The following is a 19,959-nucleotide window of genomic DNA, read 5'->3' on the forward strand; positions in this document are numbered from 1 at the left end:
GGTTTGTGGATCGATGCAGCCTTGGGCTTTCTTAACTCTGCACAAAGGTCTCTCCAGCAGAAGAGGAGAAAGGGTTACAGAGAAGAGATTGTAGGTGGACCTCTCTGTGTTGGGAATAGGCGACACTCCTCCAGCATCAGTATAAAAATAGTCAGACTGGGACTTGCTGCATGTTATTCTTCATCTCCAGCTCTGATAGGCTTAGTGACCAGTGAGCGCTGCGCTACCAATGGCTCCTCCAAACTTTTCTGGCACCTGGACCATGGTCAGCAATGAGAACTTTGACCGCTTCTTGCAGACTCTGGGTAAGCTACTGTCTCTGTGGGTCTGATTGTTTCTGTGTCTGGTGTTACAAGATAACAAAACCAAACATCCTTTCCCTTGTTCCCTCTTCTATCAGAGTAACCTTCATCTACTTGGAGGTCATTCATGGTCAGCATACAGGGTGCTCATTGGAATAAAATACCCGGTTATTTCAGAGTAGCAGATTTTTCTTTTTTTCTTTTACATTGGTGCATTATTTCCAGGCAGAAGGCCGTCCATCTGCCAGACTACAGTAAATTTAAAGATAACATTTCATTATTAAAATTCAAAAGAATTGTACAATGTTAACGTGGAACACAAAGAGTCTGATGGAGGGACAGGCAGAGGAAAGGGGAGCTGGAGCTCAACTAAATAAGGTTTCATCTATTGGAGAACTTTATACTAGAGACTTTGGGCTTGTCTCCATTGCTATTTAAAATTCAATGATTGCTTGATAATCTGTTTTTTGTAATGATAAAATTGATTATATATTATTATATATATTATATTTTTTTTTTTTTTTTTACGATCTGGGATCCTTGGCTTAATAATATCATAGCTCCCAACTGCACCTGATTTCGAGGGACTGTCCCTGATTTGGAGCAATGTCCCTCTGTCCCTCATTCCTCCTCATTTGTCCCTCCTTTTTAATCTGATCCATAAAGTTGTATATAAAATGCACTTTTTATCTTTCAAAAAGTGTTTCCCAGTGCTAAACCCTTCATCCGATTTCTAAATTGCTGCATCTGTAAATTTTAAAAGCCAATATAAAGGAATAGTACTGGTATAAAAAAGAACTTGTAAATTTAATTAACTTTTTTTTTTTTTTTTTTTTTTTTTTTTTTTTGGGTTAATTCTCCTTTTTAAGTGGGTGTGGCAGGAGGCGTGTCCTATGCCTACATACATTTGCTAGTAGGTGTCCCTCATTCCCATCTCAAAATGTTGGGAGGTATGTAAAATATATCCGTTCAAGCATTACAGGTTTTTTCTCTCATTCTGAAAAAGGTTAAGACTATATAGAATTTTGACAAGTATTTTTCCTATGTATCTCTACTTGAAATCTAATTGAAATATCTTAAAAAAAAAAAAAATACTTGCAAAAGATTTTAAACACTGAGGGTCAGTTCACACCACATGCAGTCCAGTGTGTGGAGAGTGGTGGGGTGTGTAAATTTTTTATTTATTTATTTCTGCATCAAAAACGGATGGAAAATAGGTTACCGGTATGTGGTTTTCAATGACCTAGTTCACACCAGTGCGGTCAGTTCCATAAAAAAAATTTAGAACATGCTGCACTGTACTGGATTGCTGTAAAATGCACTTTTCCTTATTTAAGGTTAAGAGGGGAGGGGGTAATGCACTAGACTGCATCACAAACACATCAAACACGCATGCAGAAAAGCATCTGGAACGCATCCCGACTGCGTTTTTTTTATGGTGTGAACCGGTCCTTTAATTTTTCGTGCCACTTTTAATAACAAAAGTGTTGCAGGTTCCTAATCCTTTGATGTAGTGGCTGCATAAGGCTGGCCATGCGTCATACAATTTTTTTTTTTTTTTTTTTTTTTTTTTCTTTTTCAATTTTCCTGATTGCATGCAATTTGAAAGTGTTTAGGTTTGCCCTCCATATTATATTTTTTTTGGTAAATCTCTAAGGCTGGGATCACATGCGATGTGAATTCAGCTTGTATGGCTGAATTTGCATTGAATTCGCACCAAAGTGGTGCATGACTTTTTTTTGCACTGGAATCTATCCGATTCCTGCACCACATGGCAGTTCGCACTGCGCACCGATCTGAGGGTGTCATTCACTTTGCATTGACAAGAACATTCATTCTTGTATGTGTGCGCTGTAAAATATTTTGTAATAACTTTGCATTGACACACGCAGATGAAGGGGTACCTTTTTGGACAGCAGCATTGTCAGTCTGGGCCGGAGGGGAATGTTACAGGCACTAGAAAATTTGGAAGCCAACCTTAAGCCTTTTTTTTTTTTTTTTTCTTCTTAGGCCTCTTGCACACTGAGTAGTTACACTGGTACCGGAAGCGCAACGCCTGTTTCCAAAGCACGCATTTTATGTGCAAACTTTTTTTTTTTTTTTTTTTTTGTTTCTCCACGCATTCTGGAGACATCCAGGTGTGGATGGAACCTTAGACTGAGCAGCTGTAGCTTCCTGCAATGTCTACCGGTGGCAGCTTGTACCAGCTCTCCAGGACATCTTCCCCTCCCCTCGTCTAAGCTAAGAGGAAACCCAACAAATGCAGAACAATCCAGGCTAAGGTGGCTACAACGCTAATTTTGAAGCTAAGGGCACTCCTGTTTGGGGGAGGGTCCTACACAACCTTCTGACCACTTATTGATAGAGTATGTAACGACCATTAAATTGGAGTAGCCAAACGATGGGCATTATTTAAAAACAATTGCTCCTGATTGCAGAGTATAAGTTATGTCTGGGGTAATAATGGGCACCTATGGGTGGCTGAGGTGTCCATGTCCAACAAGCTGGAAAGTTTTTGTGGTAAATCTGTGCAGGCAGGGCCTGATCTCCTCTGAGGAGAGGTAGACTGGATGGAAAGGATAGGCTGTATATTGTGGAGAATTCTAGAGCTCTAGGAGGGAAAGATGTGTCCCCAGCCATCCTTCTCGGACTGGTCTTCTTACTCTCTATGGTCAGGCTTACCTATACTATAAGGCTATCCCTGTAACCTACAGCTTGAGATTGGTGTTCAGATTTCAAACTGTCTTGATATAAACTGGTATGAATCACTGTGTAGCTAGGAACAAATCTGCCTCATTACAATATTTGGTGTTCAGCCAACTGCATCCTCTAACTGCGCTGATGACTGGGTGAAATGGCTCTGGGAATTTGCGTTTTGTAGATTTAAAGTGATATTAAATTTTTTTTTTTTTTTTTTTTTTTTTTTGCACCTTCAGCTGCTGATTTAATTGCTTACTCAGTATGCAGCTTCTTTATCTTCTCATCCTTACCTCTGTTCCAGTTTTTAGATTGGTGTCATGACCGCTGCCACCAGGATTCCTGTCTCATGGTGGCTCTTTTCTTTTGCAGTGTCATATGGCATTAGTTCTCAACCTCAGTCCTCAAGTACCCCCCAGCAGGCCATGTTTTGGGAATTTATCTTAGATAAAATAGCTGTTCAAAATACCAAACCATTGACTCTGATTTAACCAAATCGGCTCCGGAAGGATTTACCCCCCCCCCCCCCCTTAATGACCAGGCCATTTTTTTTTTTTTTTTTTTTTTTGCAATGCAGCACTGCGTTGCTTTAACTGACAATTGCGCGGTCATGCGATGCTGTACCCAAACAAAATGTTTGTTTTTTGTTTGGTTTTTTTTCCCCCCACAAATGGAGCTTTCTTTTGGTGGTATTTGATCACTGCTGTGGTTTTTTATTTTTTGCGCTATTACAGACCCCCACAAATTTTTTTTTTTTTTTTTTTTTCTATAATAAACATCCCCAAAAAAAACTACATTTCTTAATTAGTTTAGGCCAATATATATTCTTCTACACATTTTTGGTTAAAATCGCAATAAGTGTATATTGATTGGTTTGTGCAAAAGTTATAGCGTATACAAAATAGGGGACATATTTATGGCATTTTTATTATAATTTTTTTTTTTTTTTTTTTTTTTTTTTTTTTTTTTTTTTTGTTACTAATATTGGCGGTGATGAGTGCTTTTTAGCGGGATTGCGGAAGACAGATCAGACACTTTTGGCACTTTTTTTGGGACCAGTGACACTTATACAGCAATCAGTGCTAAAAATAGCCACTGATTACTGTATAAATGTCACTGTCAGGAAAGGGGTTAACACTATGGGGCGATCAAGGGGTTAAGTGTGTTCCCTGGGAGGTGTTTCTAACTGTGGGGAGAGTGGACTGACTAGGAGTACCGAGGGCTTGCTGTTCTCTCCCTCTGAGTGCCTGAGCCATCCCCCTCCACAGCGCTCCAGGGAGCAAGGGGGAGGGAGGCACAGAGCAGAGAGCCGCTGACAGACAGCCCCCAGCTATCTACTCCATGGAGAACTGAACGATCAGCGGTGTTTGATCATCAAGTTCTCATCCTAAAGCTTAGTACATATGAAAAGATTATCGGATGAATGATCACATTAATATAAATACACAGTGGGGACGGAAAGTATTCAGCCCCCCCTTAAATTTTTCTCTTGTTATATTGCAGCCATTTGCTAAAATCATTTAAGTTCTTTTTTTTTTTTTTTTTTTTTCCTCATTAATGTACACACAGCACCCCATATTGACAGAAAAACACAGAATTGTTGACATTTTTGCAGATTTATTAAAAGAGAAAAACTGAAATATCACATGGTGTGACACTCATATATTTAACTCAGGTGCTGTCCATTTCTTCTGATCATCCTTGAGATGGTTCTACGCCTTCATTTGAGTCCAGCTGTGTTTGATTATACTGATTGGACTTGATTAAGAAAGCCACACACCTGTCTATATAAGACCTTACAGCTCACAGTGCATGTCAGAGCAAATGAGAATCATGAGGTCAAAGGAACTGCCTAAAGAGCTCAGAGACAGAATTGTGGCAAGGCATCACGGAGCTGGTGGATGTTAGAGACCTTGCCGTCCTTCACCTTCCGTTTGAGGATGTCCCACAGATGCTCAATAGGGTTTAGGTCTGGAGACATGCTTGGCCAGTCCATCACCTTTACCCTCAGCTTCTTTAGGAAGGCAGTGGTCATCTTGGAGGTGTGTTTGGGGTCGTTATCATGTTGGAATACTGCCCTTGCGGCCCAGTTTCCTAATGGAAGGGATCATGCTCTGCTTCAGTATGTCACAGTACATGTTGGCATTCATGGTTCCCTCAATGAACTGTAGCTCCCCAGTGTCGGCAGCACTCGTGCAGCCCCAGACCATGACACTCCCACCACCATGCTTGACTGTAGGCAAGACACACTTGTCTTTGTACTCCTCACCTGGTTGCCGCCACACACGCTTGACACCATCTGAACCAAATAAGTTTATCTCGGTCTCATCAGACCACAGGACATGGTTCCAGTAATCCATGTCCTTAGTCTGCTTGTCTTTAGCAAACTATTTGCGGGTTTTCTTGTGCATCATCTTTTAGAAGTGGTTTCCTTCTGGGATGACAGCCATGCAGACCAGTTTGATGCAGTGTATGGTCTAAGGACTGACAAGCTGACCCCCCCCACCCCTTCAACCTCTGCAGCAATGCTGGCAGCACTCATCTATTTCCCAAAGACAACCTCTGGATATGATGCTGAGCACGTGCACTCAACTTTGGTTGACCGTGGCGGGGCCTGGAACATGTCCTGTTAAACCACTGTATGGTCTTGGCAACCATGCTTTTTTTTTTTTTTTTTTTTTTTTTTTACAAATTCTCAGAGTTCTTTGCTATGAGGTGCCATGTTGAACTTCCAGTGACCAGTATGTGAGAGTGATGGCACCAAATTTAACACACCTGCTCCCCATTCACACCTGAGACCTTGTAACACTAACAAGTCACAAGACATGGGGAGAGAAAATGGCTAATTGGCCCAATTTGGACATTTTCACTTAGGCCCCTTTCCCACGGGCTTTCCGATCAGGTCCGCCCGTCAGTTTTTCAGGCGGACCTGATCAGATGCTCCATTCACCTCTATGGAGCGGCGAATGTCAGCGGTGACATGTCCGCTGACATCTGCCGATATCCGATCCTCTCCGTGAAATCCAGACGGATGGAAACCCTATTTTCCATCTGTCTGGAGAATCGGATTGGATGAAAACGGACACTCACTACTTTACATTGTAGCAAAGTGTCACTTCTTCAGTGTTATCACATGAAAAGATATAATAAAATATTTACCAAAATGTGAGGGGTGTACTCACTTTTGTAAGCAAAAATTAAACCCCCCCCCCGGTGGTGATTAAATATCACAAAAAAAGATCTGTGTCAAAACTTCTTCATATAGGTACAGTGTTGCATGACTTTGGGCTCATGTACACTGCAACTCAAAGAAGCGGCTCCCACAGGCTTTTGAGCTTTTTTTTTTGCGCCTTTTTTTTTTTTTTTTTTTTTTTTTTTCTGCCTGGAAACTCTCCACCATGTTGGCCAATGTGTCCATGGACTATGACATTTTCAGGAGTTTACAGGCAGAAAACAAATCTGACAGGGGTTATAACCCTCCCTTTCTCTATCCAAAATGGGGGAGTGAATGTTTTGATGTTTTGCCTATAGTTCTACTTTAACCTCCTCTTCCTGCCCCCTGGCCACAACAGGAATGGAGAGACAATCCCTTCAAAATGAGGAAAATCCCTGCTTGTTAATGGGATTTTCTTTCACTTTCAGGGACTATGGTTAACAGACAGCAATGAGGAAAACTGATAGGAGTTCTAATCCCTCTCCACTCAATTTATGGGCAAGGTACCAAACTTTTCTTAACCCCTTCAGATCCGCGCTATAGCCGGATCTGCTTTGCCAGGAGGCCCTCAATAGACGTCCTCCCCTTTGCACGCTCGCGACGCCCCCCTGAAGGGCGCGCGCTGCGATCACCCCAGTCAATGAGACTCGGGTGATCACAGATCGGTGTAAGGGGTCAATCCCGGCCCCCTACCACATGATCAGCTGTCAGCCAATGACAGCTGATCATGTGATGTAAGCAGAAGATCGGTAATTGCTTTTTTTTTTTTTTTTTTTTTTTTTTTTTTTTTTCTCACACTGACAGCGTGAGGAGAAAAAAAGCCGATCACAGACTTCTGTTGAAGGGACATTGGTCCCGAAGAGGAAGAGGCGAAGCCGCCTCATATGTGCCACTGCCACGAATAAGTATCTACAGTGCCACGAATCAGTGCCCACCAGTACATAAGTGCCACCTATCAATGCCAACCAGCGGTGCCCATCAGTGTAGCCTCATCAGTGCTCATCACTGTGGCCTCATCAGCGTACATCAATGAAGGAGAAAAATTACCTGTTTGCAAAATTTATTAACAAAATATAAAACGGTTTTGTTTTTTTTTGTTTTTTTTTTTTTTTTTTTTTTTTTTTTTTTAAAAACAGAGGTGATCAAATGCCACCAAAAGAAAGCTCTATTTGTGGGGAGAAAAAAAATGATAAAAATTTCATTTGGTACAGTGTTGTATGACTGCGTAATTGTCATTCAAAGAGTGACAGCGCCTAAAGCTGAAAATTTGGTCTGGGCAGGAGGGGGGTTTAGGTGCCCAGTAAGCAAGTGGTTAAAGAAATATCTTGGCTCGTTGCAAATTCTGGTTGCTCAACCCATGGCCCTCCCAGCTGTTGCAGAACTACAAGTCCCATGAAGTATTTCAAAGCAAATACTGTAGTTACAAGCATGCCTCCCAAAAGCATGATGGGAATTGTAGTTCGACAACAGCTGGAGGGCCACAGGTTGAACACCCATGTAAAATGTTTCTGGTGCAGACTAGGGAGAAAAGGCTAAATTCTGTTGCCCTGTGCAACGACCAGACTTTTCCAAACCTTCCAATAAACAAGATTTCCTGTTAGAAGATGGCAATAAAACCTACTTGTCCATATGATGCTTTACTGGTATTAAGCTACGAATGTTATACCCTCATTTCAGGTATAGACATTGTCACCAGGAACTTGGCCAAATTTGTTAAGCCTCAGAAGGTCATTGAACAAGATGGAGACTCGTTCGTCATACGGACACTCAGCACTCTGCGCAATTACCAGGTCCAGTTTACACTGGGACAGGAGTTCGATGAAGACACCAAGGGCCTAGATAACCGAAAATGCAAGGTATGACAAAGTGGCAGGATGACGTCCTGAGCTACAGGCAGGCTAGAAAATCCTCCTGCAAGCATGCTGCAGAGACCGATCACATTTCTCTGCGTGGAAGCAGTGGTCTCTCTGCAGAGGTCCAATATATTTCTTGGCTAGTCAGACTTCCAGCTCAGTTTGCACACTCAACTTATTTGAAGTCTCTAGCTCTGTCTCCATAGTGGGTGTGTTGTACAGAGTAGTGATCTGTCTTTCTAAATACATTTCAAATCGGAATCCTATTTTCTGTGTGTCTGGTTCACATCTATGTGCCGCAGTTTAGTGTGTTCTGAAAGGCAAACTATATGGACCCGTTCACACCTACACTCTCAGAACAATGACTCGGCCTCAGACCCCTTTCACACAGACGTTCCAGTCGGGTCCACCTGTCAGTTTATCAGGCGGTCCCGATCGGAAACCTCCGTTCTTCTCTATGGAGCGGCAGGTGTAAGGCTCCATTTCCACTAGTGTGACTTTGGAAACATAAAGTCGCATGACAAGTCACAGCCCACTGATTTCAATGGCAAACGTTCCCATCTATGCGACTTAAAGTTGCAGTGACTTTGAAAAGGTTCCTGCACTACTTTGATGCGACTTTTGATGCAACTTTGATCCAGAGAATATAAAGTTGGATCAAAGCTGCACGACTTTGGGGTCGCAATAGTGGAAACGTAGCCTTAAAGGGGTTGTAAACACTCATGATTTTTGTTTTTTTTCACCTTAATACATCCTATTTATTAAGGTGAAAACTTCTGTCACTGACCAGCTCAACCCCCCCCACCACCACCACCACCTAAGTCCTGTATTACCCTGCCGGAGACGCACTCTTCCTCTCTGCCCGGGGTTCTCGGCTCTTGATTGGATAGATTGACAGCAGCGCAGCCATTGGCTCCTGCTGCTGTCAATCAAATCCAATGATCTGGGGGATGGGTCCGAGTCCTACATTCAGCGTCTATGGACGCCGAATGCTGGACTCGGGAACACGCCCACAAGGTAAAAACACCGCCCCCCTCCGGGAGAGCGCCTCTCCTAGGGGGTAATACGATGCAGGCAGGAGCTACCAGCACCCCTGGGGGACCCCAGAAGTCGAGGATCGGGGCAGGGCTGTTTTTTCCGCTGGGCAGTTGCCCGGGGCCCCACTTGTCTGGAGGGCCCCATTCAAGGCCGATCCTCAGTGCTGCAATCTGCTGCTTAAGTTGACTGACTGCACTGGTTGCTCACTTGCTAGAATCGCAGGCATCCTGGTGTCTAGCTAGCAACCAGTGACGTCAGTCAGAGGCCACGGCTGCCCCAGCATTCATAGCGCTCCACGGCCACCCCAGCTACTAGTGAACAAGCACCGCCCACCTCTGCCACGTTCTTCAGACAGCGTGGAGAGGGAGCGGAAAGACGGCCCTTGATAGCTGGCGCTGCCTTGCTGCTGTGAGTGACACACTGTACTGCACCAGGCCGGCGCCCTCAAGTAAGTCTAACACGGTCTACTTAAGTAAGTTCAAGTTGTACATCAAACGCTGCCACTGTGCCCATCAAACGCGTGTTATATTGTCCAAACATTGTGTTAATGTTTAAACACTGATTTTGTTGGAAGTACCAATAAATATAGCTTTATTGATATTGCATTTTATTCTCGTGCGTGATTATGTAGACAGGGCCCCAGTGCACTGTATTGCCCAGGGGCCTATAATGCTCTTAAGATGGCCCTGGATCGGGGGCCACTCTGTGCAAAACGAACTGCACAGTGGAGGTAAGTATGACATGTTTGTTTAAAAAAAATAAAATAAAAAACAAAGCCTTACAATCACTTTAATGGACGATAGATAGGCGAAAAACACAAGGGAGCAAAACAGGAAGCGCCACCTAAGTGCAATAAGCTAAGTAAGATTTATTAGTGCAACAAGTAATGCACTTACAAGAAGTTTAAAATAAGGCTCATCTGTGTCTTTAGCTCAAGGTGCGGTCTGGTATCTGGTCCATCATGTTCCACGGGTATATCTTTGCGCTCACGTGTTTTTTTTTTTTTTTTTTTTTTTTTTTTTTTTTGTTTTTGTTTTTTTTTCTTGCAGGCGAAAAACACAGATGCTGGTAGGAATGTTCACAATGCCTTTAAGTTACCAGTAGATGGCGGCCTAACACCAGTACAAAATTGAGATCTTCGTACTAGACTCATCCATTACACTTACAGGGTCCCCAAACTATGGCCCTCCAGTTGTCCAGGAACTACAATTCCCATCATGTCTGTGAATGTCAGAGTTTTACAATGACTCATGGGATGTGTAGTTCCACAACAGCTGGAGGGCTCTAGTTTGGAGAACCTGCTTACAGCGGGGTATTATATTTATACCACCTCTATTGGACTTTGCTTTAGTATATTCAGCCATTTGGTTTGCCTAAGCTGGTCATACATTATACAATTATTTTTTTTTTTTTTTTTTTAGATTTATCTTGAACTATGTAGTGCCAGGGCCTGCCCGATTGTATACAAATTGAATGTGTTTTTAGGTTTGACCTCATGTTATATGGTTTTGGTAAATCTAAAGGAAGCCTTAGATTCTGATTTAGATTTTGGTGTTGGTACTCTTTAGGCTACTCTGAGTAGAAATAAGGTACACACACACACATAACATAGACTCCATATTTATTTTCCGAGCAGAGTCTGGTCACTTGGGACAATGGACGACTAGTCTGCGTTCAGAAAGGAGAGAAGAAGAACCGGGGTTGGGTCCACTGGCTGGATGGTGATGATCTACATCTGGTATGTCCATGCTGTCTTCTATCCTTAAAAAAAAAAAAAAAAAAAAAAACTTCTCATTGATGGACATTAGTTGTCCTCCCATATAATGCTACTTAACAAGGTGCCATTTTTAGGGCAATGGATATAGTTGGGAGACCTTCATCCGTCAATTTTGGCTAGCCTTTAAGCCAAGTATTCTGAGGGTGTAGTAAAAGACCATTGCTGGCTTTCTCCTGAAACGCTAGTTGGCTTACCACCATTTGGTCACTGCTCTGGAACAAGCATACAGCAAGTGAAGTCAGAACTCATCTGTAGATTTGCTTTCAGTTGGTGAATTGGGAAAAGAACTAAAAGAAATGCAAATCTAGAACAGCCGGTCAAGCAGCAATTTGGCAAATGACAACTTCACAGCCTACATGGTTCCTCCAGGTAGGTTTTCCTTTAAAGCAGAAATGTCATGACTGGATGGATAAATTGACAAAGTCTAAAATATTTGGTGCCGCTTACATAAAGTGTTTAAAGCAGGACTACACTGTATCTGAGCATCCCAAACAAAAAACGCTGTTTTATTTTAGTTTTTCAAATTTTTTTCCTTATACAGTGGAACCTTGCTTTATGAGTAACGCAGTTAACAAGCGTTTTGAAAGGCGAGCAATATTTTTATTTATATTTTTTTTAAATTCTGACACTGTTTGCGAGTGTCTCGCAAAACGAGCAGAATTCAAGCTAATAGGGTGTGCAGTACCGCATTTGGCCAGAGGTGCGGGGGGCGCCGGTGACACTCGGAATGGTTCGGAGTCGTTTGTAAATACTCTGAACCACTCAAATACGCGGAAATACTCAGTTTCCAAGTTCAGCCGAGCTGTCCCCGAGTGTTTCTGAGGCTCTCTGGTGCCCCCCCCCACCTCTAGCTACATGCGGTATTGCATGCAATAGAAGTCAATGCGAAACGAATTATCTTCGTTTCCATTGACTTCTATGGGGAAACTCAGTTTGATATGCGAGTGCTTTGGATTAAAAGCATTTTCCTGGAACGGATTATGCTCGTAATCCAAGGTTCTACTGTATTCAAAGCAAACTCCCCCACCCATCCATGTTAAGCTTTATTTTGCTGAAAAGGAAGCCTTATATTTTGAAGGGGTTTCTTGTTTTTTTCTTGTGTGTGGGTTGTTTTTTTTTTTTTTTTCTTAGCATTTTTCATATTTTGGTGTTGAGTAGAAATAAGGCTGAGGAAGCCCCTCCTGAAGACTTCTCGGATGTATGACCTCATTTGCCTAGGCCTGGAAACCAGGAAGTAACTGAAGTGAAGGGGGGGGGGGGGGGGGGGAGTTCAATACAAGTAAATATGATATTTCTTATCCATTTACTAATGCTTACAGCATAAGGATTTCAATACAGATCAGGGGATAGTTGTCCAGTCTACATTCTTATTCTCTTTTTAACTGCCCAGGTATTTGGCTATGCAAGCTGTATAGGTTTTTATTTTATTTTTTATCTACAAACACCCCTTACCTGCATAGGGAGTTTTTTTGTTAAAGGGGAACTATGCCTTTAAGACATCATTAGGTCTCAGTGTCCTCCAACAGTAGTAACTTGGTCAAACAATCCTGGTTATTCAGGAGAAAGGGAAGGGCAGACTGGCATCATTACATATTAACTCTTCCAAACATTGATTAGTTTTATTCCTCATACTGCTAGCATTAGTAAATGGATAGGAAAGTACACTATATTACCAAAAGTATTGGGACGCCTGCCTTTATATATACACACACACACTTTAATGGTATCCCAGTCTTAGTCCATCAGTGTACCATAGGGTTCAATATTGCAGCTATAACAGCTTCAACTCTTCTGGGAAGGCCGTCCACAAGGTTTAGGAGTGTGTCTATAGGAATGTTTGACCATTCTTCCAGAAGTGCATTTGTGAGGTCAGGCACTGATGTTGGACGAGAAGGCCTGGTTCATAGTCTCCGCTCTAATTTATCCCAAAGGTGTTCTGTTGGGTTGAGGTCAGGACTCTGTGCGGGCCAGTCAAGTCACCTCCACCCCAAACTTGCTTATCCATGTCTTTAAGGACCTTGCTTTGTACACTGGTCCAAATCATTCGGTGGAAGGGGGGGATTACAGTGTGGGGTGTTTTTTCAGAGGTTGGGCTTGGTCCCTTAGTTCCAGTGAAGGGAACTCTTTAGGCGTTGGCATACCAAGACATTTTGGACAATTTCATGCTCCCAACTTTGAGGGAACAGTTTGGGGATGGCCCCTTCCTGTTCCAACATGACTGCGCAAAAAGCACCCCGCCAGAACATTCCGATCAGCGCTCTCTGCCATTGGCTGAGAACGCTGATCAGGAGTCAGTCGGGTGCTGGTTTTCCAGCATGCATGTCTGACAGAAGCTATTGTTGGTCAGACCAACATACACATGGGCCGAATGTCGGATGGGGTGTTTTTTTTTTTTTTTTTTTTTTTTTTTTTTTTTTTTTTTTTTTTTTTTTTTTTTTGTACCAGCAAATGTCTCCCGACATTCTTCCCATGTGTATGGGACTTAAGGGGCCCCCCTCTCTATCCTGAAGAATCCTATTGTGTGCTTACAGCTGCTGGCAGTAAAGGGAGGCAAGCCATAATTGCCGCAGGGTTGGGCGGGGGGGCGCACTCAGGGAGCCTGGACAGCAGAGGGAAATGTGTGGTTCACAGGGAGGGTGAGCATTGCGGCAAAGGGGGCAATTAATGGAACCGATTTTACACCGCCCCACCCCCTGCAACAGCTGAAAGCGGGAAGGAGAGGAGGAGAAGCCAGCTTTCAGCTGCTGCAGAGAGCCATATGGGGATTGGTTCCAAAAATTGCTGCCATGCCGATCACCCTCTTGCCCACATGTGATTCACCCTTCTGCCTGGGCCCTGTACAGGAGGGCCGGTGGTAGCCCCTTATCCATGGTCATGCCTTAAAGGGGAGGTCTACCCAAAAAAATGAAAAGCCAGCAGCTACACATACTGCAGCTGCTGGCTTTTCATAACAGGACACTTACCTGTCCTGGAGTCCAGCGATGTTGGCACCGCAGCTGATGTTTCCATCAGCTGTTGGGTGCTGCCGCCGCCATTGCAGGTAAATGAACCCGGCAATGTAGCATTACGGATTCACGCCGGGAACCCTACTGTGCATGCGCGAGGTGCCGCTCCTCTCTCCTACTTGCCTGGCAACAGGGGGAGGAGAAGGGAGCCCCGTGGTGACATCATGGGCCATGGTGCAGGCTCCCGGAAGTGGGAACAGGATACCTGTCAAGACGGGTATCCTGTACCCCCCCCCCCAAAAGGTGCCAATTGTGGTACTGGAGGGGGAGAGGAGACAAATGAGCAGAAGTTCCACTTTTGGGTGGAACTCCCCTTTTTAAAGGCATAGTTAACCTTTTTAACATATGACTCTACAGGTAAGGGGTGTCTGTAGATAAAAAAAAAAAAAAAAAAAAAAGTTCAGCATTGATTAAAGTTAGATAATGCCCTGCCTATAGGTGTACGCCATTCACATACTGTACCTCAAGAGCCTGGCTGAAAAACTCCCAGAAATGGTATCCTCCCATCCTGCTTTGTTGCTAAAACTCCCAGCTGTTACTGTTCACTTCCATCCATCGGAGAAAGCTCTTTTTTTTTTTTTTTTTTTTTTTTATCATCCTCTTAGGTGAAATCTCACCCCTGACACTTTTCTTTCTAAACTCACACTTGTAATGTTGAGCATGAATGGCAGCATTCTTCAGTACAGCTTTTAAATATGAGCATTCAAATGGTCCATGATTTGGGGGGGGGGGGGGGGCCTTGGACTGACCTGATTCATTGTTATCAGGATGCCAGTCTTGGAGTTCCATTCTAATGTGTGGGTGCAGTTAGATGTGTGAGTAGGTCGCTGCTGGTATGCCAGGAAAAATGCCATGCTGGAATATGGAGAGGAGTGGCTGCAGCTGTTGGTATTTCTTGTTCGGCCTGTTAACTCCATCACATCACATGGCATGGAATCTGTCCCGACTGACCTAGGCAACTGTCATCCCACACGGCACACATGACTATAAAATGCCTCACTGTCACTCCACACAACACACGTGACTATTAAATACCTTCTTGTCATCTTCACCCTCCAGATGCAAAACGAAATGTTAATTGGTAGGACATTTTAGGAGTAGAGCTGCCAGGGCATCATTGCAAATAGTCAATAGGAAGCCAGTGATGTTAACCACATGCCAACAATATAACTTACATATACGACAGCAAAGTGGCACCTAGTATGTGATCCTGACCTTCCAAGTAGAGGGCGTGCCGACGGCAACCTATACACAGCGGGAGCTGATCGGCTGCACTGAAGCAAGGAGCACATAGCTTAACTTCCAGCTTCTCGCTCTGAGAACTCCTCCTAGAATGTGCTGAATACAAAGACCATTGAAGGGTCCTAGTCTCCAACAACAATAAAACGTTTTCATTTTATTTAATCTTTATTAAAACCCAATACCCTGTTTCCCCGAAAATAAGACCTAGCGTGATTGTTGGTGATGGCTGCAATATAAGCCCTACCCCCCCTGTCAGAGAGCGTACCTCGGCGGGCAGGGTGCTCGCGGCGGTGTGCGTTGGCGCGCGCGTTCCTGTGGACTCCGCTGTGCGCGTTCCTCGTGGTGCTGGCGTGTGTGTCCGGGGTCGGCCTGTTGTGCACGCCGGTGTGCGGGGGCGCGCGCACGGGCATTGGCGGGTGCGCGCGCCTGTGTGTGCTGGTGCGTGCACGTCATTTGGCACCAAGCGGCCCATTTAAGCCGGCGTCCCTCTGTGATCAGTGCTGCCTGATCAACAGCTTGCCGTCCTAGTGCCTGACCCTTGTATCTGAACTGTTTCTGATTACCTGACGACCCGGCCTTGTCTCCTGGACCTCCCCTTGAACTCTGCCTGTACCTGACCTCTGCCTGTTTGACCATCCGTTTGCCTGCTCCACTGTACCTCTGCTGCCTGTCTGTTGCCGAACCCAGCCTGTCTCCTGACAATCCTGCTCAGTCTTGTTGCCTGTGTTCCAGCCAGTTCCAGCCAGTTCCAGCCATCTCACCTGTTCATCCTGCAGTATCTGGACTGTTGCATACAGGCTCTCATACCAATCCGTACTCCTGAGCTCCTGTTTGCTTTACCAGGGGCGCGAGTCGGACGCGTAAGGGAGCCTACCTTCTGCCAAGCGGACTCACCGGTTTGGTAAGTAGGAGCCTGACACCCCCAAATAAGCCCTAGTTAAAGTCCTTGTAGGTCTTATTTTCAGGGTAGGGCTTATTTTCGGGGAAACAGGGTGAGGCTTATTTGGGGTAGGGCTTATATTGCAGCCATCATTGACAATCACGCTAGGTCTTATTTTTGGGGAAACAGGGTATATCAGAAAATGGATCTACCATCACATTATACCTTAAACCCCCCCCCCCCCCCCCCCCACCCCCCCTCCATCATTACACAGGGCCCCACCCCTGCATTGTCAGGCGAACACTAGGCACACTCCACCAAACCCTCCAGCGAAGAGTTTCTCCAGCGGCCCGATGGGCTGCGGCTTGGCGGACATGGTGATGGAGAGAGCGCTCGGTGTCGCCGTGCCCGGGACTGACAAGCGCTCGCCCAAGGCAAAGTTTACCTTACTGAGCTGGCCAATCCACCCGCACAGGCTGCAGACCTAGCACCCAACCAATTGCCAGTGCCCTCAACATTCAATCCTGCCCCTTTTACCCCACGTTAGACAGCCCTGAACCACTGATGGTGAAGCTGCATCACCAGAAGTGTCCAACTTCCACACAAAAAAAAAAAAAAAAAAAATCCATTCTGTTTTGCAAGTAATAAATAGAATAGATCCTATTATGCCCCGTACACACGGTCGGAGATTGATTGGACATTCCGACAACAAAATCCTAGGATTTTTTCCAACAGATGTTGGCTCAAACTTGTCTTGCATACACACGGTCACACAAAGTTGTCGGAAAATCGATCGTTCTGAACGCGGTGACGTAAAACACGTACGTCGGGACTATAAACGGGGCAGTAGCCAAAAACTTTCATCTCTTTATTTATTCTGAGCATGCGTGGCACTTTGTGCGTCGGATTTGTGTACACACGATCGGAATTTCCAACAACGGATTTTGTTGTCGAAAAATTTTATAGCCTGCTCTCAAACTTTGTGTGTCTGAAAATCCAATGGAAAATGTGCGATGGAGCCACACACGGTCAGAATTTCCGACAACAAGGTCCTATCACACATTTTCCGTCGGGAAATCCGACCGTGTGTACGGGGCATTAGAGTTGGAGATGACAAAATCCTTTCTCCTGTTTGTTTTTTTTTTTTCACTGTGGTACATGCCTGTCTACCACAACCAAAGAAGCCTGTTAGGTCCAAAAACATACCTCCCAACTTTTTGAAAGGGGAATGAGGACACCTATCAGCAAAAGTATGCAGGCATAGGACACACCCCCTGCCCTCGTCCCCTTAAAGGAGAATTGTACAAAAAAAAACAAGATTTGTTAAACCCAAAAATGCTTTGTTTTTTTTTTTTTTTGTTTTTTTTTTTTTACCACTAATATTCCTTTTATGTTGGCTTTTGGACTTTACAAATGCAGCACTTTAGAAATCAGATGACAGGTTTAGCGCTGGAAATCACTTGTTTGATAGATCAAAAGTGCATTTTTTATATACAACTATATAGATCAGACCAAAATGAGGGACAAATGAGGAGGAATGAGGGAATTCATCCAAATCGGTGACAGTTGGTAGCTATGCAAAAAGGTACTTCTATTTAGATCTACTGGGATGTCTATTACACTCCTTGCTATTTGGTAACGTAAAGCCAGAGCCTTTTTGTATATAAACGCTGGCTGATTGGTAGAACTTGGGCTAAAAAAAAAAAACAAATGTCCAAGTGCTTGCGTATAATTTTTCTGTGGACATTGTACTCAAATATTACTGCAGGATCACCTCTGAAATTGTATAAAATATGATTCACTGCGTAGTATCATGGATGTACATGTAATGGATTATTTATTAAATCTGTTTCAGCAGACACTATTCACTGACTATTATTCACCTTTTGGATGATGGGTGTAAAGTTGTATTTAAATATGCTCAAAAGCAGAGGAATGTGCACATAATATTATGGCCTGGTTCACACCTGTGCATTTTGCCCCCCCCCCCCCCATACATGTTTTGACTCCTTGAAGTCTATGGAACCAAAAACCAGAAAGTCCCTGGCCCTTTCCAAAGAAATGCACAGATGTGAACTACGTCCATAGGAAACCATGTTACATAGACTGTAGTGCGTTTCTGCAAAACTAAAAATGCACTAACGTGTGTGTGTGTGTGTGTGTGTGTGTGTGTGTGTGTGTGTGTGTGTGTGTGTGTGTGTGTGTTTTTGTTTTGTTTTTTCTGGTTATTTTACGCATAAAAATTGTCATTGGTAGTTTGCAGCTGTGGTATCATTGCACTTGATTAAAATTCTCTCTTGCACTGGGGTTGCACCCGCCCTGCAAGGGTTAACTGCTTGTTTAGGTCAAGAGGGATCTACCTGATCTCTGCTCCTCCCATGCTGCCAGACCGCCTCCACAGCATCTGGTCCCCCCCCCCCCCCCCCCCCCATGGTCCAGCAGCCTACGGTCCTGATATCGAGACCATGTAGAGTCTGAAGCCCTGAACTAGATGTGATGGCCCAGAGGGACAGTAGACTGCCAGTGCATGGGAAGTGCCACCTGCTAATAGAGTGGAGGATCGGGTGAGTATAAGTGCTTTTAACACTCCTAGACCGTAGTCTCCAAACTGACCTGGGGGCCGAGACTAAACGAACAGTTAACCAATTGCAGTGTGTCTTTGGATCTGTCAGGTTTTAGATGCATTCTAACAACCGTCAATCTAAATGCCCTAGCATGAGTAGTTCACCAATGGAAGGTGACTATTGTTTCCAAAAAAAAATTAAGTTAACATGATGACTTAACCCCATTATTCTGACATTTCTCTCCCCACAGGAGCTGAGCTGTGAGGACCAGGTGCAGACAACTGTACCGGCGAGTTCAGGAGGCCTGTTGACATGACGTGTCCTCAATCTGTCAGGGTGCCGCCTGAAGACAAAACAAATGTTGGAACAATTATCTATGCAATTACTGTTATTTCCGTTGATATTTATTTTTTATAAAACTCTGTATTGCTGTGTAACTTGGTATCGCAGTCATCGGGGGTAAAGAATTGTGAATACTCTCCTGCAATTAAAAATATAAAGTTAAAGAAAATGTATTTTGACTTTTTTTTTTTTTTTTTTTTTATTTTTTTTTTTGGAATTTGTATAACTGTCTGCTGTATAGTAAGGACACTGCAGATAATTGGCCTCATCCACATGGCAAATGATAAAGGGAGTGTCCAGTATTGGCAAGGTAAATACATATGTATAGAGTGCTCTGAATTATCAATGATGCAGATAGACTGTAACGGATGGTAAGGCAAAACCAAAAGAAGTATGCATATCTTGAGAATGATGTAAACTTTGCGTGCCAGTAACTGCGGTGTATGGAGACTATACTTCAGCCCGTGACCTTGGAAGGAAAGGTGATGTTCTGTTCAGCACTCTTGGGGTCCATCATTATGTCAAAGGCTAGCTGACTGCCTTGGCTAAAGGTCTTTCATGACCTGACTTTGTATGGCCAGGTCTGATGATTGGTTGGTGTGGAGTGTGCTGAGGGAAGAGGGGGACCTCTAGAGCAGTGTTGGAAACCTCTAAATGTGGCAAACTCTAGAACAGACTTGAGACCCGTAGACGTGTATCTGGATTTTCCCAAAGCATTTGACACAGTTCCCCATAAACGTTTACTGTACAAAGTAAGGTCCGTTGGCATGGACCATAGGGGGAGTACATGGATTGAAAACTGGCTACAAGGGCGAGTTCAGAGGGGTGGTGATAAATGGGGAATACTCAGAATGGTCAGAGGTGGGTAGTGGGGTCCCCCAGGGTTCTGTGCTGGGACCAATCCTGTTTATTTTGTTCATAAACGACCTGGAGGATGGGGTAACGGTTCAATCTCTGTATTTGTGGACGATACTAAGCTAAGCAGGGCAATAACTTTTCCGCAGAGTGTGGAAACCTTGCAAAAGATCTGAACAAATTAACGGAG

The 19,959-nt window shown here is 44.0% G+C and overlaps 1 protein-coding gene across 1 annotated transcript; it reads left to right on the plus strand.

The window, feature by feature from the left end:
- Positions 1 to 173: 173 nt before the first annotated feature.
- On the plus strand, positions 174 to 19,051 carry LOC141111339 (retinoid-binding protein 7-like). Its single transcript, XM_073603538.1, is given in 5 exon segments — positions 174 to 305; positions 7,891 to 8,069; positions 10,741 to 10,842; positions 18,823 to 18,842; positions 18,844 to 19,051. Coding segments are annotated over 5 exon segments (417 nt in total). The 5' UTR covers positions 174 to 229; the 3' UTR covers positions 18,884 to 19,051.
- The last annotated feature ends 908 nt before the right edge of the window (positions 19,052 to 19,959 follow it).

Source organism: Aquarana catesbeiana, linkage group LG10 (genome assembly GCF_042186555.1).
Source record: "Aquarana catesbeiana isolate 2022-GZ linkage group LG10, ASM4218655v1, whole genome shotgun sequence".
Lineage (NCBI taxonomy): Eukaryota > Metazoa > Chordata > Amphibia > Anura > Ranidae > Aquarana > Aquarana catesbeiana.